The sequence below is a fragment of the Chlorocebus sabaeus genome, chromosome 25 (assembly GCF_047675955.1).
Source record: "Chlorocebus sabaeus isolate Y175 chromosome 25, mChlSab1.0.hap1, whole genome shotgun sequence".
Lineage (NCBI taxonomy): Eukaryota > Metazoa > Chordata > Mammalia > Primates > Cercopithecidae > Chlorocebus > Chlorocebus sabaeus.
This window is the reverse complement of record NC_132928.1, coordinates 48,268,661-48,293,798: the sequence shown is the minus strand read 5'-3', so window position 1 is coordinate 48,293,798 and position 25,138 is coordinate 48,268,661. Positions and strand designations below refer to the sequence as shown.

At 45.6% G+C, this 25,138-nt stretch overlaps 1 protein-coding gene across 7 annotated transcripts in view; it reads left to right on the top strand.

Annotated features, from left to right (window-relative positions):
• CACNA1E (calcium voltage-gated channel subunit alpha1 E) overlaps positions 1–25,138 on the top strand; it is a 495,006-nt gene that overhangs the window by 187,460 nt on the left and 282,408 nt on the right. For all 7 annotated transcript variants that reach the window (XM_073011718.1, XM_073011715.1, XM_073011713.1 and 4 more), the window contains 2 exons: positions 9,035–9,140; positions 9,922–10,061. In XM_073011718.1, the coding sequence (XP_072867819.1) occupies positions 9,035–9,140; positions 9,922–10,061 (246 nt within the window). The remainder of the gene's footprint in view (positions 1–9,034; positions 9,141–9,921; positions 10,062–25,138) is intronic.

The following is a 25,138-nucleotide window of genomic DNA, read 5'->3' as shown; positions in this document are numbered from 1 at the left end:
TTTTTTTTTTTTTTAAGATGAGGTTGGGTGGTGAGAAAAATTACACTAAGGAAAGCAATGAGATGATGACATGGGACAGTATGGAGTAGGCAGAGCCTTCTTCCATGTTTTTCTGCTTGTTGACAGTGCGTGTCTCCTGCCATGGTTAGGGAGGGGAGGGGAGGGATATGCAGGGTGGACTTCCAGGTTTGCAGCCAGAGTTGTGTACTGCTAACTGTCACATGGAGAAACACAGGGGGTTAGCCCTCTTGCCCTTTGGAGGTGAAGTGTGGTTCACCTTCTGTTGATCAGCCCAGAACAGACACAGGAAACTTAAAAGTATGGACTACCCAAATAGGAAGGTGGTCCATATATTGATAAATGTGGAAGGTTAGCATTTATTTTCAGAGAATTGCAAAGTTCATCTATAGCTCCTCAGAATCTCCAGGAATAGTTCTGTCTGTTTATTGCCTTTTTTGGGCTGGTCTCTTTTGGGCTACCATGTCCTGCCAGGGCAGCCATAAGAGTGAGTGCAAAGAAGTCCAGAAGGAGCCCTGGGCTAAGTCTCCTTGCACCATAGCTTATCTCTTAACCTGGGCCCTCTCACCTGAGCAGAGTGGGGCAGCTTGCTGAGAGGCGTTAGAAAGCCCTCTTGGCTCTCCATCTTTTTTTTTTTTTTTTAATTATACTTTAAGTTCTAGGGTACATGTGCATAACGTGCAGGTTTGTTACATATGTATACTTGTGCCATGTGGGTGTGCTGCACCCATCAACTCATCAGCACCCATCAACTCGTCATTTACATCAGGTATAACTCCCAATGCCATCCCTCCCCCCTCCCCCCTCCCCATCATAGGCCCCGGTGTGTGATGTTCCCCTCCCCGAGTCCAAGTGATCTCATTGTTCAGTTCCCACCTATGAGTGAGAACATGCGGTGTTTGGTTTTCTGTTCTTGCGATAGTTTGCTGAGAATGATAGTTTCCAGCTGCATCCATGTCCCTACAAAGGACACAAACTCATCCTTTTTTGTGGCTGCATAGTATTCCATGGTGTATATGTGCCACATTTTCTTAATCGCTCTCCATCTTTTTACCTCATACTCACTTCTACTTTATGCCATTATTTGGAGAAAATGTGAAACATCCCTCCAGGAAGGGAGCTGGCCTGACCAGGGCTGTTTTTGTTTGTTTGTTTTTTTTGTCTGTTTGTTTTTTGAGACAGAGTCTTGCTCCGTCCCCCAGACTGGAGTGCAGTGGTATGATCCCAGCTCACCACAACCTCTATCTCCTGGGTTCAAGCCATTCTCCTGCCTCAGCTTCCCAAGTAGCCGGGATTACAGGTGCACACCATCATGCCCAGATAATTTTTGTATTAATTGTAGAGACAGGGTTTCACCATGTTGGCCAGGCTGGTCTTGAACTCTTAACCTCAAGTGATTCACTCGCCTTGGCCTCCCAAAGTGCTGGGATTGCAGATGTGAGCCACTGCACCTGGCCAGGCCAGGCCTGTTTGAACAGGGCTGGTTTGACTTTTCTTTTTGTGTAGACAGGTTAAGAAGCAGAGATTTCTGTAAGAATGTCTGCTTCTAGGAAGGTGAGGAAGACCATGAGGGATACAGAGATACTGTTGAAGTGATGGTCATAACTATTGCTATGTCTGGGTTTTAGGCACAAGGTCTTGTGTCTTCGGCATTACTCGTCCCTCCAAGACAGATGTATCTTTCTCAGTCGGCTCAGACGAGGGTCATATGATCTCACCAGCATGATCTCACTGCATTTCCATCAGGGTCTATGGGAACTGGAGCCAGACTTCTGTGATGGTTCAGCCCCTCCTGTTCTTAGCCCTGGCCTTGGGTGTGATTAATATCCTTCTAATCACTGGGAGAGATTGCATCAGAGTCATCAGCTTCATAAATCCTCCTCTGGGGACTGGTGTTTGGATGCACTTTCCATATTCTCAGGAGGTTCTGGGCCAAGTGTCTTTGCTCTTTTCCCGGAGGCCCATTACCATAATTTTCTTTTAAATCCTTTATTGGGGTTGGTCTTCTCCGTGTTAGCCCATGGCTATAGCCAACCAGCCCACTCCTGAGGGCTGGAGGCTGTGACCACCAACAGATGCTTTCCCCAAATTATCGAGCCACAGTAGATGCTGAAAGATTGAGTTAGTAGGATACTGAAAGTAACTGTATTTGTGCAACACTTTACAGTTTTCAGAGGGAGTTCAGATTCCGGTATCATTTTAGGCTTCGGTCCTTTTGTATTTCTTGTTTGGTTCTGTGGGAACGGATGGTCATAACCCTCCATTGACTCGAGTACTGTGCTGGGGCAGCTTTTGCAGTTGGAGGCCTGGCTCTGGTTCCCATTACCAAGCTACATTTTCTCCATTGCATTCCAGGTCTTGAAGAAGATTCTGAAGTTACACAGAAGCCTTGGATAGCTGTATTTCATTCCTGTTCACGTGTAAAATGTCTATTTGGTGTGATGCTTTTAGGGAATCATAGACTAGTCAAGGCTCTTTCTCAGTTACTGTCTTTGAGTCAAAGTCCACTTATTAGGATGAAATTTATGTGCACATGAGGAAGAGGTGGAAAGACATACACAAAGGCATCCATGCCATCCTCTGAGGCTGTTACATCTCTTGGATTTAGACATCCAAAAACATGAGACTGAAGGGAGAAAAGGAAACAGGTCTTCCTGTAGGGAGATTATTGTGGGCCTGGGGCGAGGGGCGGAAATGGGTAAAGGAGGCTGAGGGATGCCTCCCCTCAGACTGTGGACTCTTCTGTACCCCCCAGGAGTTTCCAGGAAGTGCCTGAGTGCCCACTGACTGCTCCCCACAAAAGCATATTCTGCATTAGGCTGGAGTTGGGAGAGCACACAGCATTCTATCTGCCTGCCTGTCCCTGGTGGCCCCTTACCCCTCAGAGCATGGCCTTCTTAGTGTTCAGATGTCATAGGCTCTGAGAGGAGACAGCTGAGTACAAAGGTCTTCAGGATGAGCCCCCTGGTGGTGATAGAGATGCGTATTTGCCTGGGGACACCCAATATTTACTGCCTGAGGCCTAAGTCCTTTCAAGGCGTGTACCTGAAGATCTGTACCTGAGAGGTGGTGATGGGGAGGCTCTTCAGGCCTAGGCAGAGGAAGAGCTCAGCTCCAGGCCAGGCCCCCAGGGCTCTGGTAACAGCAGAACCAGCATCACCACCCTTGCCCCAGCTTTCTGTGCTTCGAGAAGGAAATGAACAAATGGCAGGTGTGCAGGCTGCGTTGTGCTGCTCAAATTAGCCATGTTGCTAAGGAAACAAGTCAACCGTTTGAAGGAAGGAGCATTGGGTAAAGGAGATAAATCAATAAGCGAACCTATTTTTATCATTTCCCTAATGATTGTCTTGAAACTGCTAGACTAGAAAGAGAGTTGGAGCGACACAGGTCCTCATTAATGGGCTCAGAGGGAGTGAGGAGTGAAGGGGTGTTTGAGGAGATTGCCAGTAAACTTTATGAAATGAGGCCCCTAGCGAGCAGTGAGCTGGTACAGGAGGGAATGCAGGAGGGGAGGTGTCTTTTGCAGGTTTCAAAGCGCTTTCATGGTCATTTCCTCATTTTGGCCAGGTCTCTTTATTCTCTTGCATTTAATCCTCTCCGAAGTCTTTCTCTGATTTCTCTGGCCATCGCATTCCTCCTCACTCTCGGGTTGGGATGGGTTTTTGTGTTGATTTGTTTTTTTCAGGATACATGTAGCTTTAATTGATTTTATAGTTATAAATGAACACATGCTCATTTGAACACTCAGAAAATGGTTAGAGGAGTAAAGAAGAAAGTGAAAATAACCCTACTACTGAGAGAAGACTCATCAGCCTTCCAGCCAGACAGAATTTTTTCTCCTTCTCTCCCTTCTCTCTCTTTTTTTTTTTTCTTAGACGGAGTCTTGCTCTGTCACCCAGCCTGGAGTGCAGTGGCGCAATCTCCCCTCACTGCCAGCTCCACCTCCCGGGTTCATGCCATTGTCCTGCCTCAGCCTCCCGAGTAGCTGGGACTACAGGTGCCCGCCACCATGCCTGGCTAATCTTTTGTATTTTTTTTTAGTAGAGATGGGGTTTCACTGTGTTAGCCAGGATGGTCTCGATCTCCTGACCTCGTGATCTGCCCGCCTTGGCTTCCCAAAGTGCTGGGATTACAGGCGTGAGCTACTGCACCCAGCCTTCTCTCTCTCTCTCTCTCTCTCTCTCTCTCTCTCTCTCTCTCTCTCTCTCTCTCTTTTTTTTTAACATGAAAGGGATCTTCCATGTATGCTGGTTTATTTTCTTTTTAAAATAGATCATGTGTGTCTACAGTGGACAGTATAAAAAGTTCAAATGAGTATGCAGTGTGGAGAGTGTGGGTACCTTTTGTAAGGATACCTCTGGCTCTAGTTTCCCTATATGATTCATTTATCACTTGAGTATTAATTTATTAATAAAATAACAGTTACCAGGGCCCCACTGTGGGCCAAGCACAGTGGTAAGTGAGACAGGCAAGGTCCTGCCCTGGGACTCCCAGTCCTCACTGCCCCATCAGCTCCATTTGTTCAAGATTTCAAAACAAAAACAATCTGGACACCAGGGATAGATAGTCTTCCCTAAAATATCCTCAATGTCAGTGACAGACTGTAATGAGTGTCACTGAATTCCAGAACAGAAAGAGTCAGAGACCTGGACAGACTTCCATCTTGTCCCTGATTGTGGTTGCTGTGAAGGGTGTTGGTCTTTGAGGCCGTGGTGACTCGGAGCTCCCTTTGACCTTTCCAAGTCATGTCTTTGTCCAGTCTGCCAGGTTGAGGTGCACTAGCTTGACTGGTGGGTGGGTGTTTCTTGCTGTTTTGGCTCTTCCCTTTGGGCATGTAGCAGAGCCATTGCTTTGGGGTGTGAAGTTTTGCTGTCGGGAAGAAATGGGAGTGGCGCCTCAGAGGCAGCCTGCAACAGTGGGAGTGAGCGGGAGCCCTGGCCTGGGCCAGAGTGGGTGAGCAAAGCGCTGTCTTTACAGTGGCTCCTCAGTGAATGCCTCTTGTTCATTCCTACCTGCATTGAACTTTGACTAAGCTCCTACTGTGTACCATGGGCTCTGCTAAGCACTTCCAGTAGAGAGACGAGCAAAACTCCTGCTTTCAAGATACAGTTTCCTGATTTAAATAGGAGAAGAAATAATACAGTCACACAATTCAAAGACCTGTGGGGCAGGGGGAGAAACTTTCACTGACAAGGTGGCAGTTCAGCTTGGTCTTGATGTATGACCAGAAAGGAGAAGAAAGGCCATTGCAGGTGGTGGCAGAATCACCTAGATGTAAATGCCTCTTCTTTGTGCTTTCTTCAGAAAGGGAAGTGGAAAAGAGGTTGAAGAACAGGGCTGTAAGAGAGAGCGCCTGGGGCCTAGGCAGAATTGGATGGTCTCTTCTGCTCACCTCCCCTGAGATTTCCCTGCTGCTATCCATTCTTTCACCTAGCCCACAGTTACACAGAATCTCCACATTCTCCCCGCAGGTTCTTCGTTACCGCAGCCATGAATTTATCCTGAGGTCTAGATGCCCTATAAGGCCGAAAGGGACATCCCTCTCAAGGGCATATATATCTGAACAGTTTTTAAAATGTAAAGCAAAAAAATGTATATTTTTAAGCCAGAAGATTGCTGCTCTGAATGGGCCTCACATCAGTTAGTGGGCAGAGGATTTGGCTAGAGAGGAAGTAGGAATAGGGTCTTCTCAGAATCTGTGAATTACCAAACTCCCACCTTTAGATTCTAGACTTTAGGGCCTTGGGTAGCACCAGCCATCAATACCTCATGAATTCTCAGCCACCCAGATACTTGGCCAGTCACTGGGAGTTTTACTAATCAGCACCTGGGCCAAGAGCCATTCCCCTGCCTGGAGCATCTTGCAATGGTGATGGCTACACCTTCCTGAGCTAGCCTGTGTCCCCACAAACCCCACATATCTGCACTTGGACATTCTGGGCTAGTTAAGCTTAAAGGTGCTTACAGGGAGCAATATACTTGGGTTAATTGGCTAGGAAAATGCAGGTATGAACGCGGAAGCAGGGAGCCAGGGGCAGTGGAGGAGCTGCCATGGTCCAAGTGGATATTGTGAGTGGGGAGTCATGGGCAGTGGAGGAGCTGCCATGGTCCAAACGGATATTGTGAGTGGGAAAGCCTTGGAGGCACAGGGCTGCCAGGACCTGTCTTGCCTGCAAGTTCAGCACTGAGAACCCATCTGCTTTTAAGCCTGTGCTTATTACTTTCAGGCTTTCAGGGGAAGATTCAACCCCTGCAAACAATCATAGACCCCACATAGACCCATGAGAATGCGAGAGGTCTGCAGCTTGAATGAGAAAGTACTCGTGCCCAGTCCTACCTCTCAGGGCAGGCACTGGGCTTCTTGGATCTGCTGAGCAGGTGTCTGAAATTGCATGAGACATTTCCAGCTGTGGGGAGTGACCAGGTGAGCCCCACACTATTGTGAACAAGGAACAAGGACAGGGAATGACATGGAAGAGGCCCTGGTTTCACTCCAGTCAGAGCCATCAGCCTCCTCCCCCAGCTCTTGGGGACTGGCAGAGAAACCCCCACTTTGTGTCAGGCTGCCCAGCTATGTTCCTGGGAACACCGTTCAAGAGAGATGCTCTGAAAAAAGATTTACAAGGTGAAGCAAGTTTGGGAAATGTTGTGTGCTGTCCCAAACCCCCTGTGTGTGTGTGTTTGTGTGTGGGATGGAGTGTGTGCCCACTGTGTGCAAAAGTGTTAAAGGCCACAAGAAGTCCTGCTGGGGAGAAACCTTCTTAACTTTACCCAACCCAGGCTTTCTCTCACTGGTTTGATTGCAAGTTCCTATAGCACCAGTATTTCATGGCCTGCATTTTAGGAACACCACTCTCAACACTCTCAGCTTCTGTTGTCTTTCATCAGTGACTTGTATGCGTGTTGTCAGTTCCCTTTCTGGCCCTATCGCCCAAGCATGTTTTCAGGAAAAGGTATGAATTCCTTGGCCACCATTGCTCCCGGGTTCCCATCTTTAATTTGCAGGATGAGTCTGGGATTCTGGGTGCCTGTGCCAGGCCCAGGGCAACCTAGGCTGTTCAGAAGGCTTATGGGACACTCGGTCCTGGTGTGGTCCCTGATTGCTCCATGTTTGTTTGTTCAGAGGTCTGGGTTACAGCCATGATGGGAGGGGAGGAGCACTCCCCCTTTGATCAGTGGGCATGGGTGGCCCAGGGCAGGCTGTGTGTTGGAGGGCCTGTCCTTAGAAGGTGGGCATGCTAGCTGGGTGGGCATCTGTGGTGTGTGTCTGCTGGCATGTTTGGCTCTCAGGGGCTTGGCGTCCAGAGTGTTTGAAGGAGGAGGAATGCCCATGGGTGCTGAGGGACTTTCCATGTGGGGAGGCTCCTGTCTGAGTGGGAGGGTTTAAGCAGGCGCAGTGGGGTGTGGAGGCAGTGGACAGGCTCTGAGGTCCCCTGAGGCCGGGTCTGTTTTTAGTTCCAGTGGCTGAGCCTCAGGGCAGCAGAGGCCCGTGGAGTGGTCTCTGGTGTCTGTATGCTGTGTGAGTGTTGGAAGTGCGTGGGAAGGAAGGATGGCGGTCAGCTGCTGGCGAGTGAGTGTGACTCTCCAGTGTGACTCAGGGATGCATGGTGGTGGGGGAGGAGAAGGCACTGCCAAATGAGGATTAAGAGAAGGACTCGGGGCTCACACACAGCCAGCATCTCAGCCCTGCAGCCCTGCATGCCAGCACCCAGACCAGAGCAACTGGTGAGCAGCTCACATCTCATTGCACACACTGCCCCAAGCCCTCTGCCCTGCCCTCCCCAGAGATGCCCTGGGTGCCAACTTAACATTGTGTTATTGCCACAGATAGCCTGGCAGGATGGGAGGCATTGCAGGGATAGCTGTGATTTGCCCTCCTGAACTCCACGAGAGCGTTCCAGGCCCTGCACCCTACACAGCCTGTCTGGGTCTGTGTGGAGATAAGAAGAGCCCCTTTCCTTCCATCCACTTTGCCAGATCTATTGCTCCTCTCTTCTGCCTAATTCCAGAATCTTCTAGAGCACAGGTTGCTCAGCAAGACCAGTTGCAGTAGCTAACTTGTGTTTGTCCTAACAGTGATCACAGAATGAAATCCCAACATGCAGAGTGACAGTGCTGGGAGCTGGTGATTCCCTCTTTATCTTCTGGCAGTCCTTCCCACATCCCTTGGAGCATGTGGCAAAACTTTCCTGCAGGGATCAGGATGCTGGCACTCGAGTCATAGTCCTGTTTTTAAAAAGGCACAGGGAGCACCTCACCTGTTTTCAAAAACATCTAACAGAAAAAAAGCCTGCATTCATTCATTGTAGTGTGGTTCTTACAGGACTGGACTTTGCTGTCCAGGATTCGGATTTGTGATCAGTCTCTGTTTCGTATAGATGCAGACGCTTAGGAGAAAATAAGGTGGAACAAAGCAAGCCTCTCCTTCCCCCAGAAGTACATTGCTGAGTGGAGTTTTAAAATAGAAGGAAGCTCACATGGAGAGAATTGTTTCTTTTCCAGGGGCTCTTCTGTTACTCAGTGGTGCAGAGATTCTGGAAGAGGGGACTCCAGTTGTGAGCCCAGGAGAGCAACAGATTGCAGCATCTGGATCTGTGCACAAGCGTTGTTACCCAGTCCAGTGGTTTGAAGACTGGGGAGAACAGGGGGTCTGCTATGGCATTAATTATGTGACTTCCTTCTTTCTTCCCCCTTCCATTTTCAGCCTTGGTTATTGGATTTGTTATTGAATTCACTCAGTAGCTGGAGTGTCTGTCATATACCCAACTATATTATGTATTGGCTACATACGTTCTTTTTATGGAGAAGATGCTTTGTGTTCAGAGACCAGGCAAAAATGTTTTTGGTTTCACATGCTAAGGACCATCCTCTGTCCTGCCTGCCTGTTTACAAATAAAAATCACGCAAACTGCACAGACACAATGCGGATTGATAGAGCTTGTGTGTTTATGGGCATGGCCATCTTGGAGGCTGTGTCCCTCTCTGGTGAATTTGTTCCTTAACTCCACTTTCCCACGCCATTTGAGTACATGATCCTGGCCACCATCATTGCCAACTGCATCGTCCTGGCCCTGGAGCAGCATCTTCCTGAGGATGACAAGACCCCCATGTCCCGAAGACTGGTATGTGCTTCCCCTGCTTCTCACCTTTCCCCCTTTTGTCTTTCTTGGTTTCTTCTCCTCTGCTTTATCACTCTCCCTCCCATTCCCTTCCTGCCTGTGAGTTCTGGGAGGGGTTTGCTCTTTGCTGGGGGACAAGTTAATGACAGACCCCATGGGGATTCACACAGAAAATAAGAGATTATAGACACCGTGTCTGTGTTGTGTGGCAACCAGGGAAGAAGAAAGGGCAGGCATAGGCCCATTTTCTTCCCTCCTCTTTCCTAAGGGTCTTCTGACACGAGAGGAAGAGGTGGGGAGTAGAGGGGAGATGATGAAGGATGCTTAGTGCTTGTGTGTATTTGTGGTTATGAACTTCCCAATGCTTACGTCCTTATTCTCCTTAAAGAAATGAGTCACACATCTAACGTATTCCCCCTAAAAAGAACAGACAAATTGCCTAAAATCCATGTGTGTACATGAGATGACGACCTTCAAGCTTCTAACTTATGTGACGAACAGCAAACTCCTTCAGGGCAAAGCCAGGGCCATCAGGGACCTTCCTGGGAAGGAAGTCTATCCCCTAGGTGTGACCCTTACATCGTCCATTTCTACAGCTGGTTCCCCCTTGCCCCGTGCACTCCTGAGTCACAGACAGCCTGCAAGGGTCCCTTAGCACCCTTGCTTCCCACCTACACATGGGCAGACCCAGCACAGACATCCAGGAAGGGCCAGGCTGTGCCTTTACCTGTCTCATAAAGCACAGTCCTCTTCTCACTGGTGCTTCTGCTCCTCATCCCCACAGGAAAAGACAGAACCTTATTTCATTGGGATCTTTTGCTTTGAAGCTGGGATCAAAATTGTGGCCCTGGGGTTCATCTTCCATAAGGGCTCATACCTCCGCAATGGCTGGAATGTCATGGACTTCATCGTGGTCCTCAGTGGGTAAGTCCACTTTCTCTCTGTGTGTATGTGTGTGTGAAGGGGGTTGGTGTCATGAAGTGGCTGGGGGCAGGGAACCTGGGGTGGAAAGACAGCAATCTGTAGAGTAGGGGCAGAAGAAAAAGTTCAGGGCTAAGATTCCCCAGGGTGTTGGACCATAGGTCAGCCACCTCAAGAGCAGGATGAGTACTGTGTGGAGATGCTTGTGGTGTTAAGCAGAGGCCGTGGGACTCTCAGCCAGGTCTGAAAGCTACCACTTCTGGTTTTCCATTCTGTGCTTGGCTCAGTGGCTAAACACCCACTTCTCTGGGGAGGGTGACTTTTCCCAATAAGCCTTTTCACCGAAGCAAGCAGTTTACCCCAGCCTGGGAGGCACCTCCTAGTTGGGCCAAAAGATGCAGTCAAATGCAGCTTCTTTGGGGTGTTGGAGAAGACCCCAGCCATATTTTCTGAACTGATGATTGAGACTTGTGTTCTGATAACAGAATTTTTTATGATTTGCAGGTTTATTAATAGTATAAAATCGAATCATATTAAAATGTTGGATAAATCATTTGTGGAAATTAATATGGCCATAGCACATTGGGATTGACCCAGCATCACTGCAGCATATATGATGGCAGTACATTTAGTTAAATATTTGATAAATCATTCTATTGGAAATGAATGTAGTATGAGGACGTTGGGTTGACCGAGTGCCGTTGGCAGCAAATGTGTTGGCCTTGGGAATGGTGTGATGGGCAGGCCTTCCTGGGCTTTTGTGGCTTACTGTTGGTCTTTGTGTCAGGTGGCTCTCGGTGCCTGCAGGGTTGGGCACTGGGGAGTGGTCCTGTGTAGATGTGGCAGCGAGTGATGTGGTCTGGAAATTCCCTTACCCAACTGCTTGGCAGGCAGAGTTCAAACCCATGAAGAAAAGAAGAGAGTGACTTAGAATGACAGGGAAGGGGAAATATTAGCAACTACGTGATTGACCAAAAGGAGAGAGGAGAAAAGATGAATTGTTTTCCAGGGAGGAGTCAGAGGAATGGCGAAGGTGGGTAAAGTCTTAGAAGGAAGGGTAAGGGCATGGGAATGATTGCATCTGTTTTTTGTCTTGTGGAATAGACAAAATATTCTTATTTTTTAACCTTTATGCCATTGGGATTACATGAAAGAGAAAACACTGAAGATGTAATGGACTGGAATATGTAAATGGAAGCACGTAAGCATGTAAGCAGCCAGCCCCTCAATATGGGAAATGGATAAATAGACAGGGATGACTATTCATGTTTAAAAATATCTGTTGCCTTACAAAAGAATTTTCTGGAGGTTATTTTTCTAAAAGAAAATTCTACTACATTTTAAATATGAGTTAGCATATGAAGATATAGTTTCTACATAGTATTACAGAAGTATATTGGGTAATATTTTAAATGTCCCTAAAATAAATAATATGTGCTGTATTAGAAGAGGCCGGTATGAGAATCTGAATCATTTAGAAATGTTACGATTCTATCTAGAAGAAAAGTGTACAAGTCACTACAGAAGAATAAAAAACAAAAAGAAGAAAAGTATTGTAATGTATATATAATAAGTTTATGTAAATTCTTGGTCCTGCTCAGCTCTATATGTGGCAGAATCCATTTGAAATTTCTTGTCTAGTCCATTTATTTTTATTTAAATGATTATATGTTCATTAAAGAAATATGGAAAATACAGAAAAATCAAAAGAAGAAAAAAAGTAATTCACTGATTCAGAAAAATTCCAGATTATTTTGGGGTATTTCTTTCCAGGCCTTCAATGCCAAGCAAGCTGTCTTTTAAGGGCTTGTAATTTTGCTGCTTTTTCCTAATATAGTATGAGCATATTACATGTTATTGCATGTTTTGGTAAAAATCTATAATGATTGATCAGCAGTTTGTTAAGTAGATATACACATCTTGCTTCTCATTTTTGCAATTACTTGACACTTGGATTCTTTCTGTTTTTTGCCGTGATAAATAATTATTAAAGATGCTCCAATGTGCGTCTTTTGGATGTCACATTTTACGAGGCATTTTACAAGGTTGAAGAAGTACTTCTGGAGGAGAATACAGCTGTTCTGGTGTGGGGTCTGGGAACTATGATGGCTGAGAGGAGGTGGAGAAACTGGACTGTTTCACTGCATGAGAGAAGACTTACAGTAGATGTTAATCTCTCTGCAAATAACGGTTGCTACATGGTTGTTGAAGCAGCAGATTCATAGGGACCCTTAGGGTTATTTTGTCAGCACAACCAAGAAGGGCCCCTGGGTCCTTGCCTGCATGTCCAGGGGGTGTTCAAGAGTCGGTGCAGGTGCTGAGCTTGGCTGAGTCAGTTGTCCTCTCTGTGCTCTTTTTCCCATCCCTCACATCTTCCCTTCTTAGTGGATCTTCAGGTGTCCCTGGCTTTGTGGATTGCCTTTGCAGGCCCCTGATTTCCACCTGAACTCACAGGACTTTGCTCCTGTTCCTCCTCCAGACCCGCTGCTTAGCCCTCTTCCCAGCATGGACCATTCCCTTGCTCTCTCCTCAATTCACGGGTGAATGTGCTCCAGGCAAAGAGCTTGGTCCTCTTGAGATCCCCGCTGAGGGGCTGAGGGTTGCGGTTCTATCCCACAGGAATGGATGATCATATTTAGTCTTACAGTCACATGGTGCTCTCATCTACCACACTGTGTGGCTCTAAGATGCACGTTTTTCATGCTGGAACATTGCTGAAATCAGCCTGTGTCTTACAATAATGGCATGATGTAGTTTAATTGACGGCATGTTTTTCTTTCTTAGTGCTACATAAAATTATGGGGCATCATACAATTGTTGGGGTTGTAGATTCAATGACATGTGATACCAACCAGGGAGGCAGGCAAAGAGGACTTTAGAGATAAGTCATCTGGTACTCGAAAAGGGTAAGTTATTCGCCTAAGATCTCTCCTGCCTCTTATTGGCAGATGCAGGAGTCAGAATGGTGCCCTTTGATCCGGGGCTAGTGTTTTGACCCCTGTCCTCTGCAGCCTCCTTTCCAGGCCACCCGGTATCCTCCTTTGTCTTCCTGACACCTGCACCCACAGCAGTCCCTGCTGACAGCTCTTCCTTCCCACCTCATCTCCAGGTGTCACCTCCTATTTTCCCCTGTGCACAGGAGGAATGACAGGTGCTGGAGCATGACACAGTGCCTCAGGGCTGAGGCTGCACAACTTCTCAGCTCTCAGTGCTGACAGGAGGGAAGTGGGTGCTGAGGTGTCAGTCAGCTGGCTCAGTGTAAGGCCTACTCTTACTGACCTTTGCTAAGAGATGACTAGTTGGGGGACCTGGGCAACCACATTCTGCCTGTGACCTGTGACCTCCTAAACTTTCATATTCTTTGGCCTATAAGTTGAGGGTGTGCATGGTTCAGAAAGTGCATTTATGTTCATTGCTTCATCTTGTCCTCATAATGCCATAGTAAAGACCTTGTTAGCCTCATTTTACAGATGAAGAAACTGAGAATCAGAGAGGGCACATGAATTGCTAGTAGGCACTAGATCCAGTACTTGAGCCCACATCTCCTGGCTCCAGGTTCCTTCTTTGACTCACTTTTCCCCATTCTGTCAGTTACTTCACAAACCCCAAGGGCCCCATGGTTCTAAGGCTCTGTGGTTGCAGGTTCCTTTAGTCCCCATGAGACAGTGTGGGATGAGCTCAGGGAGGGGCATAATCAGGCAAATGTTCACTCTCAAAAGTGGGGCTTCACATGTGAGTTGAAGGGGACAGGGGCCCCATGTGTCCATCCTGATACTTCTCTCTGTGGTAAAGAAGGATGCCACTTTAACTGTCAGCATAGCATGGTTTGATATGTAGAGAGTGGATCAGAGTTCCAGCTGATTTCTTCATTAATTGGCTTGTTTGTTCACTCATTCACTCACCTATTCATTAATTCAGTGAAACTAGTTGTGGGTTGTTGAAGGCAGAAGGAAATGCTGGGACCGAGAAACATGGACGTTATTGTATTTTCCCACCTGCTAAAAGACAGTGGAATTTGCCATTCTTTTAACACATTCTTATCTTACAGAACTTGGGATCTCTCTTGCATTGCGAACAACTCAGGCAATTTCTGAACACTTGTCAGGCCACCTGGAGAATGCCAAATTAGTTGAAGTCACTACTACACATTTGTCTTAAGAGTAAGTTATAAAAATATAGTACCTGGAATAGATGGGCAGATGAGAAGGGAGGATGAGAGTCAAGGGCACTCCTAAACCATGGGTAACAACAGGGAAATGAAGGCGAGGACTGTGCCTTAGATGCCCGCTCATCTCCATATGCCCAGTGCCTGGCATATAGTTGGTACTCAGTAAATGCTGACTGAATTGAATTACTGGCCTGTCCCCAGATTCTCTTGTCTATAGGATACAAAAATGAGTGCTGGGGGAAGGCTGGGGCTGGGGTAGAGAGGGGTTGTCTGTTCCCAGCCTTCCCCCTTGGCCTGGCTGAGCCAGGCAGTGTCTATGTCTCTCTCATCTCTATCTACCTCTTCCAGGCTGCTCATATTCTGGTCACTCTATTAGGAAAATGAAAGCTGGGAGCTCAATTTCTAGGCCATTAAGCAATATTGGGATTCCAGTCATTTGTGATTATTTACCAGGTTGTCAGTGTTACCTCCTGAGAATTGCCTCCTGGGTGATGAGGGCAGAGTCAGCGCTGCATATTGAAGACGTAACCTCATCGAAGTGGCTGTGGATGGGATGGGGGTTGGAAGGGTGGATAAGGAGAAAGCAGGGGTATCACATCACCTGGCATTTACCATATAATAAAAATGGCCATTTATTGAACCATATGCCAAAGGCTAGACACACACACACACACACACACACACACACACACACACACAATTTCTAATCCTAAAAATGGTACCAGGAGATGAGAATCATTAGGCTTGACTATTACCCAGTCCCATTTTACAGATGAAGAAGCCAAGGCACAGACAATTTAAGTAACTTGTCCAAATCCAAATGGTTGGTATAAGGTAAAGTCAGAATTTGAACCTAGGCCTGTTTGCCTTTAGCACCTGGGCACCTTCCCTAGGCCAAGTGATGTCACTGTCTTAGGCTCAGCGATGGCACCAGCTGTTCTGTGCTAATGGAACAATTTAGTCTCCTTTCCCTATTTCCTTTGTGCCTCTTAGGGTTCGGGCCAAATGGAGAAAAGCGTGTTATCCCTTTCCATCTGGGAAGTCTTTATTTTCCATTGTATGTTTAAGTATTGGTGACATTACAGAGCTAGTCTTGAGTGTTGGTAATATTGTCTATTTTCGTACAAAAACCCCCAAATCAGCTCAAAATATGCTCTTTCCTGAGTTTTGCCAGCCTTGTGTGGGAGGTGACCTGCGTTGGCTCTTCCCTTTACTGTGGAGGACATGGTGTAGACTCTGGGGAGGGGCAGGTGTGTCTGTGCCTGGCTCTTCCTCCTTCCTCCGCCAAGATCATCACCCCGGGGCCCAGGAGGCCCCTCAAGAGCTATTGCTGAATACCCACCGTGTGCTGGGTACTGTGTTTGGTGTGGGTGGAATGGGGCCTAGTGTCCTAGTGGTGGGGGCTGGGGCCACGCAACATGAGAACCTGAAAGGGTGTCCAGCCTAGCCCTGAGGCCCTGGGGAAAGTTTCTTGAAAGAAGTCACATTTAAACAAGTGTAAAGGATGGACATATGGGACTCAGCTGGGCGGGGAAGGAGAAGAGCCTGTCTGGTAGAAAGAATGCTGTGCACAAATGCCCTGTGCGGGTGTCGCATGGAGAGAGGCACACAGACAGACCACAGGACACTTCTGGAAGCCTGACGGGTGGCATGGGGAGAGACCTGCAGAGGTCAGCAGGGGCCAGTCTAGGCCATTCTGAGGAGTCTGTACTTTAACTAGAGGGCAGTGGGGAGCCACAGAAAGCTTTGAGCAGGGGGTGCACTGTTTTGCTCTGAGTCTGCTCTGGATGTGGCTCAACTCGTTTTTCTTTGTTACCCTGGAATCAACTCTGAGGAAAGCCATGGAGAAGAGTCTGGAGCCATCTCTACCTCCTTAGCTGCAGTTTGGGAGGATGTGCAGAGCCAAGCAGAACGAGGGGAGGCAGAGGAAAAGGGAACAGGAGAGAGGAGAGCCAGGGAGTTGCTGCAGGAAAGCTGGGAGCTGCCGTCCTCATCCAGCTTCTCACCAGTGGCACATGCAGAATGATTTAGCCTGAAGCCTGTTGGTAGGAGGACGCTATCTCGAGCTAAATATATATTGATAGGTATTTTTAGAGGGTTTTCTGTAAGGAGGCTGCCCTAATATAAGAGTTTCCTGAGCAGCTAAAGATCGAGGAAAGCAGAGTTTTCCTCTGGGAGCACTGTCTCTCTGGGGCTGAGAATGTGGGGGAAGAGTTGTGAAAGCAGTCCTCGGGCCCCCAGCCCAATTTAAATCCCTGTGGTAATAGTATGATATCACTGGGTATTTATATAGCATCGTCAGGCCAGTGAGCCTGGCGGGATCTCACAGACCTGCCTTTTACTTGTCCTTACTGTTCTGGGCAAGTGAAGGAGGCAGATGGGGAGCAAGGGCAGAATGGGTAGAGGGAGGAGACGTGCGAACTTGTTATTTAGGAGATGGGGAAACAGAGGCTGAGTGGAGTGAGGCAAGGGACTCAGAGATTCTCAGCTGAGCTGGTAGATGACCAGATATTTATTTAGTGCCTTAATGCTAGGCACTAAACTTGGCATCAGCATTATTAATGCTGATGTTGGGGAGGTCTGCAAGCCTGTAAGCCTTACCGCTTTTCAGTTCTTCCTCTCAGCATTGTTGCTGGCTGCTCCTCTGACAGACCTCCACCTCCTCCTCTGACTTTTTGTGTATTTCTCGTTCCACATTGGGGAGTACAACTGCCACTTGCAGTATCTCCTTTTATCAGAACATTATTTCTGTTCCAATTGCATTTCTCCCCAGATGGGCGAATGATGGAAAATATAAGGTTGGAGTATAGGATTTTGATTCTGGGGAGAGGTGGGCAAAAGGCAAAATGTGAAGCTTAAAGATCTCTTCTTAGCTCTGTGCTGCTGATAAACCCAGTTCCTTCAGGGAGACTCTGAGTGAGAGTGCCAGTTAGTAGTTGATGGGCAGCTGAGATGGGATTGTGCCTTGGGTGGGAGGGAATTTTTTCTCATGTATACACTCCGTCTTTTTTTCTAGATTGAGATACACCATTGGTTCACTCAACAGATACATATTGAATATCCACTGTGTTCCAGATGTAAGACACTGGTGTTGGGATGGTTTCTCTTTCCTGAAAGGCTTCTTCTTGCCACTCCCACCCATTGACAGAAGCTCTATATGGACAGAACTGAGTGGGGCCTGAATTGGCTTTGATATCACCAAAGAGGAGGAAAAGCCAGAGGGAGTGAAGAAAGCTTCAAAATCCCTGAGTGATTTGGTTTGGGACTTTTTTTGTCTCCTGGCATTGCATTCACTCAGGGTGATACAGGGAAAGAAATGGCAAGGTGCTTTCTAAGTCAGACCACTCTCCTGGACCTGGAGCTCTTATTTGAAGGCAGTTAAACGCGTGCATTCTTGTGCTTTGCATGAGTGTGTGTGGAAGAGGGAGGTGGGGTGAAAATTCCCAGGTATGTCTTCAAAGTAGAGGTGGATATGGCATAAATGGGAATTCCATAGATTTACAAGAATTGAGAATTAAAGGAACTGTTTACATTTCTGTTCTGTGGTTGAAATATGTCTCCTCCTTTGGGTAGAGATTTGTGCACGTGTGTCTATGTTGTAAATACAGTCCACAGTTAGGTATAACTGTGTTGGTGTGAAATGTGAAAATGCAACAGCACTATTTAATGTATGTGTCACTGAAGTCAGGAAATAGCAGATATAGTGAGTGCAGAGTGGTTACCAAAGGGAAGGGGCAAGGGGGGCAGTGCCAATGTTGAGAGGAAAATGAGGGTGTGCTGGTTTGAAAGAGAAACATATGAAGACAAGGTAAGGCTAAGGTTACTAAAGCTCAATCACTGAATTTTAGATCTAGGAGAATAATAAATTTGCCTAACTTTCCCTTCCTTATTATTTTTTTCACAGAAGAGAAGACTAAGGTGCATGTTGCTAAGTAACTTGTCCAGGGTCTTTTAGATGGGGTGTGGTGAGCTGGGGCTTGGATCCTTTGTAATTCCAAATCTAGCACTCTGTTGCAGCTATGCCTTACTACCCCTGGCGATGAGAATCTGCTGCTTTTTGGTTGTATTTAGGACATGAACCTGGAGGTATTAAAAAATAAGAGTTTCTATTATTTGGCTGGAATATATATGTGCAACTTACATGGAAACAGAGTTTAATCTCATGGACCGAATGACTTGGGGGTTCTGGGTTCTGGTCCTGATCCTGACATACTTCTTTCTGTCATACTGGTGATAATGTAACCCATCTCAGCTTGGCTTTCCTTTACGAAACTTCATTTATGATGTGAAGGTAAAACCTGCTGGGGCTACCTCCACCAGGTTTCATGACAAGCAAATAGGATAGTGATGATGTTGATAATGACAGCTCCCATTTAACCAGGAGCTCATGCCTTATTTTAAATGCAGAAGGCTTCGTATACTATATTGGCGCTTGCACATATTATTTTAAATATAGAAACATAAGGCAATACTGATATTATCTCCATTTTACAGATGAGGAAACCAAAACTCAAAGAGGCGAAGTCACTTGCTCAAGGTCAAACAGTTACTAAGGGGAGAGATTGGCACTTTAATTCTATTATCAACAATTCTAAAGCCCTTGCTATATCTAATGTACAGCGCAGCCTCCACCGTCAAAGTGTTTTGCAAAACAATAAAGCAAAATACCAAATCAGTGAACAATAATACCTTCCCTCCAGGACAGTGATATTATAAAGATAAATGTTAAAATACATATAAAGCACCCTGAATGCCTTGAAAAAAACCAGCATATAAAAATTGAAAGTACTCAAAATACTGTGGTTCTGTAGAGCTCATTAAGAATGGTCATTTATCTCTATAAAACTTGCAACCACAGAAACAAATTTCACTGAAACCTATTGCAAATTTTAAAACTATGGCAAATTTAAAATTTTCCATTAGTTATAATTTTGCCTCAGGAGAGAAGTTTACTACATATTGCACATAGGATATATCTTATTTCCTTTCAGCAGTATATCTAATTTTATCAAAATTAGTCAAATCCTGCTACAGTCATTACCCATAAGAACAACAAAGAAGTTCCAAGAGAAAAAGTTGAAACAAAGACATTTATTTTAAACTTTACTAACAAGGAAAATGTTACGTTTTCTAGAATTCCATTTTTTTGGTCTTCTCTTTCTTTGTCTTCTATCCTCTCCACTTCTCACAACACATACACAGGCCAGAAGGGTCAGCCCCTGTCTGCCCACATCTGGATGTGACCCAGGAAGGCTGACAATGCCCTCTCTCCTCCAGGAGGAATGTCTAGGCAGAGCCCTTGCCTAGAGGAGGGGCTGAAAAGAAGCCTGAGGTCTGACTTTGTCCCTCTTGTCTTTCATTTCCTTCCTTCTTGGCTGCCACTCTTCTGTCAGTTGCCTGGGCCTTGGTGACAGAACATTTAGGAAGGGGGCTCAGGGCCATGGTTTTTCTCCCTGGCCTCCAACACCGGGACAGTAAGTAGGAGGCAGAGTGGTAAGTGTGGCTGCTTCACATGTCAGACGCATCAGAACCAATTTATATCACTGTAAATCGTTTACAATGTACAATTTACAGATGGGGGTCCCTGCATCTCACCTCCTCCCCACCAGCCCTCTGGGGCCCAGCTGGCCTTGAAGAGTCCTTACATAGTCCAGGTTGGCATGACTAGCCATGGGAGAGTTCAATCTGAAATAGAACTGAAACTGACCTGGTTTGGGTTATCTTTGCTGTTGAATCTTAGTCAAAACTCTGGGTGAGGGAGAGACAACCAGAAAGAAGCCCACTCAGGGCTAAGCATCCCTAATACCCATATATGAAGCTCTGAACTATGGTGTGGGGGAAAACGGACAGAGTCAGGAGAAGACAGGAGGGAAGGAAGTATAGAGGCAGCCAGTATTAGTTGAGCACATCCTGTGTTCAAACATTGTGCTGACTGCTAGGGACACTGCACTGGATGTAGATACAGCCTTTACTCACAGCTTGCTGTCCAGCAGAGAAGACAGATATTTACTTTAATTTAATAGTGTATAATGTGCTGCACAGGAGAAGAGTTAGGGTGCTAGGAGAACTTTTCAATGGGACCCTAACCTAATTTGAGACCTGAAGGCTGAGTTGCACTTAGCTAAGATGAGATGAGAAGAGGGAAGGGGACAGGAGGAGGAGAGTTCCAGGCAGAGGGTAGGGCAGCTGTGCAGGGCTAGAGATAGGGGAGGCCATGGCAGGTCTGAGAAACAAAAAAGTAGGCTGGCGGGGCCCACAGTGATTGTAATCTAAGAGGAGTTGGAAAGCAGGCAGGGACCACATCATTCAGGGCCTCATTGGCATGTCCAGGCATGTACAGTGGGAGGCCATTGAATGGTTTGAAACAGGAAAGTGAACAGATTTGTAGGAGAGGCATGATGTTTGCAGAGAAGAAGATAGAACAAGTTGCCCAAATGACTCCATGTCTCCTCAGAATTAGGGACATAGGATTAAAGTCCTCAGAGTCCCTTTCTTCCCTCTTGCCTTCTCCTTCCAACATCAGCCCTCAACTATAATTTTGTTTAACCTATTGGAGCTGTACCAAAACCCAGTCTACAGACCTTATAATCTAGCCCAGCACATGTTAAAGATTTGTTAACCTGCCCAGAGTAGAGACATAGTCCCTGGCCCTCTGAGATTATACTCTGCGCATCTCCTACTGATTCAAATAATGGGTAAGAATTGATGAGTGTGTGGGCTTTTATTTTTTATATTCAACAGAGAAATTATTTTAAAGATGCTTTGCTGAGAACATTGCTGTATGATTATTATGATTTTAATTTTTCTGATAGAACAATAGTCAAAAGGATCAAGCCAACTCACATGCTTGTTTATGGGATGTTTCTCTTTTTCCTGTTCCCAAAGCCCATGACACATCATGATGCTGAATCTGGATCCCAACTGAACTCTGGTTAATAACCACTGTAAATATAACATTTTGTGATTTAGAGGCCCTTACATTCTTCCAGTGGGGAGCTCAAAGTGTTCTGTGAGTTACGTTCTACCCACTCATTTGGAAAAGGGAAATAGAGAATCCCAGTTCCCTTTCCAAGTAAGTGTTGTATTCTCTGTTCTGGAGACAGGTCACCGAGATGGATTCTTCACATATGGACTCTGGTGATAGAGATGGGAAGGGAGTAAATGCTTACCCTGGTCTTTTCCCCTGCCCGCTTCCATCCCATGTCCCTTCTTCAGATGAGTGCAGCCAGCTCTTTAACGTGGTAGCTTCTTCCTCCTGGCTCTTCTGTTACCCTTTTCTTAGTCTCCCTAATCCTTCCCTGTTTTCATTTTACATTCTGTTCTGAAATACAAGACTTGGGGAGTTTGGGGTAGATGCCACAGAGGGTGGTAGGTCCGTGGTGTTGTGGTTGTGGTGTTGTGAGAGACTCATTCTGACCAAGACCTTGTTTGAACTTTGTCTATTGGACTCTGACCTCCAGTCCTTCTTCTCCAATAAACAAATTCAAGTTTAGGGTGGGATCTCCCTACTGGGAATCTGATCAGGTCAAAGTTTGCTCGTACTGCAAATAAAGGAGGAGGAACTTCCGATGATTTCCACTCCCCCCAGCTGTGACTGGTCTGAACTCTAAGCAACAAGAAATCACCTACAAGCACTGGCTGCTTCCTGAATAAAGTTTCCCACAAATATGTAATCTAGTATATTTTGTAATGTGTGGATGCTGTTGTGATTTATAAAATACAAATACATCTAAAAGTATTGTTGAATAAATAGTATTGTTTTCTTTTTAAATGTATGAAATATAGCATAGTGGTTAACAATTTGGGCTTCATAGACAAGCAAACCTGAATTCATATCTTTGCTCTGCTGTTTACTAGTTCTGTAGTTGTGGGCAAGTGACTGAGGTTCTGTTAAGTCTCAATGTCTCCATCTACATAGAGAAAGGAATGACTCTGGGTAATAACAATTATTTAACCATGTTGTTAAGGGGCTATAGTAATTGAAATAACTCCTCCAAGGGATGGGGTTGGTCTTGAATTTTTGACATTAAAAAGAGAGCCTCACACTTGAAAGAATGAGAATTGCTAGTTCAGTGTAACTAACCCATTGATATGAAAAAAGGAGATGAGGCTCAGAACTGCAATGTATGCCCCATACTCTTGTCTCTAGTTGGAACGTGGAATCAGGGTTTTGACTGTGGCTAACACCTGATTTTAGTCAAGCTGGTCTTCAGTTTTGTGTAGAGGTGACGGGGAAAGGAGAAGTAGAAGTTAGATACAATGCTTCGCTCGTGAACAGAACAGTCTAATTGGAGCTCATGAGATATGTGGCCCATATTTGATTTTTGGTATTTGGTAGTGGAGGTTGGGGAGTTGGGAGCAAGCAGCTGTCATCCTTTTGGGAAGCCATGCTGTCCCCAGTAGGTGACACCCTAAGTCTCTTTGCCATTGAGGCCCCACCACCCCGCACTGGTATGAGTTAGGCTGCTCATGCAGAGCCGTTTCTCAGGCATTATTCCTAACTGTTTTCCTTTTCATAAAGTGAGAGGGCTTATGCTTCTCCCTCAACCAGGCTATGAAAGAAGACACTTGCGTTCCCAAGTGGTGGTTTTATTTTTTTATATTTTATGTTTGTATGGGAAATTGTGGATAAAGTGAAATAATTGTAAATAAATGGTATCTTTCCTTTTTCAAAAAAAGAGCAATCTAATTGGAGTAGAATTTATGTGTATGTGTGGTCCTAAGGCAGCCGGGAACAATATGACTAGTATAGACCTTGTTCCGGGTTGGCTGGTCCAGGCTCTAGGAGTCTCATTTTTAAAAACTAAAATACCTCTCTTGCAAGATGTATGTATTAGATTGAGCAGGGCTGGATGCTCTAACAAATAACCCCCCAAATTTCAATGGGTTAACATAGTAGGTTTCTCTCTTGCTCCTTGAACAGGCTGTTCTGAACAGTGCTCCTGGCTTCCCTCCACTTGGTGATGTAGAGACCCAGGCTCCTTCTCTCTGGTAGCTCTGCTGTCCTCTATGATCTCATGGTTTATGACCCTTCAAGAGAAGTAGAAAGAGAAAGTAAGAATAAGGCATACTCCTTAAATGTATTGGTATAGAACTGATACACATTATGTCTAGTCACATCCCATTGACAAGGAGCTGCCATGTGGCTCAGCCTAGTTGCAGGTGAGACTGGGAGACCTAATCCCTAATTGGGCAGCTGCCTTCTAGCAACAACCTTACCCTGTGGAAAGGACAGCATCAATTTTGGAGGACAGTAATTGTCTCTTAATTGTCTATGTGAATATAAATTGTCAGATGCATGGGAGATATATAATAAATGTTTTCTTCTAATTATTATTAACATCCACTGAGTCAAGAAATATTTGCTATGTGTATACAAAACATTTTGCTAAGTATTGAGGCTATGAAGATAAATAATAAGATACCTGGCCCCAAGGAACTTTAAGTCTGATGTGTAGATAGTATATATGGGTAGATGATTTTCATTTGAGCTTGACATCATTTGATCAGAAGAAAAAACTGGGAATAAATGTGCTCTACTCTGTACAATCAGCTTTCTATCTGTCCATCTATCCTCCTTTCATTGAATGGTTCCCATGTATAAGGCCTAGCGGTGAGCAGTAGGAGGGACAGCAGTAGAGAATAGGGAAGAGATGGAAGATCAGTGGGAATGTGGTTTCACTTTGCCCTAATGCAGCAGCTGTTGACACACTAGATGCTGGTGTAAGTAGCCATTGAACTGATTTTGCCACCTCTCTTGATCAAGCTTTGAAGATAAGAATGAGAAACAATTAGTGTATTTCATATTTTTTTATTTTTTTTGTGATGCTTATTTTTGTCCTCTTCAAGATAGCAAAACCTAGAGGTAGTCAGCCAGCTGAGGCTATTTATAAAATGTCCATGTTGACCTGGATATCACTACTGGTTAACATTTGTCAAATTCTAAACTCTGTAGTCTAGTAAAACAGAGGATCAGGAGCCAGTTTCAGAGGGAAAACCAGCCTTTCATTTGCTAATTTCTTTTCTATCTTCAGCCTGCACAAAGAAGGTTGAGAAGTCAGAAGTTTAGTTATGAGCTGTGTACTGCTACAACAAATAGAGTCAGTAGTAAATAAATGGTTGTCCTGAGTCTTTGGAGAAGGATTTATTATTGTGGCCATAGATTGGAGTGGTCCTTGAGGATGCTAATTATGTTGCTCCTTGTTGCAGTTTATGACATGCCTTCTATGTGGCATGATTGGATCTAGGGGAGCTATCCTTTTCCATGGAAAAAGGCCAGTTTGGTCTTAGGTTCATAGCCCTAAGGAAAGGAGTTTCAGAAAGCAGTTGTCCAAATTTTTCAGCCTCCTTGATATTTCCAATGTACAATTCTGGAAAAGGGCTCCTTAATTCAGAAATTGACCTTTGTTGCAGGGATGCTAGGTCAGGAGGCAGGGAGGGTAAGAATGGAAAAAAGAGCTGAGATTACCTAGTTATTCAGGACTGTGGACCTAATTAATAGCTGGTGTTCAGTGCTAATCACTGCATTAAACATTTCAAAGCGTTTAAAAAAATTCTTGGCAACATCCGTGTGAGGTAGGCACTATTATAATCACTGCTAGATGAGGAAACCAGGGCTTCGGTGGTTCAGTAATTTCCCCATATCATGCTGCTAATAGTTGGTGGGGTCAGGATTCCAGTGAGGAAGCTGCCTCCAGAGCTTAGGTTTCTGACCATGATGCTACACTGCCTTCCTAATTTGAGTATCTAGTGGCTGCATGGTCTGAATTTTTTGTTTTTTACTCCCGATGCATCTTAACAAAAGTGAAAGGATGTATCTGCTGGTCTGGATGTCAAAATCCATCCAGGGGAATATAAAATTCACTACTTGGTTTTAGTTACTGGAAAAATGGCTTCTATTGAAGGGGATTAA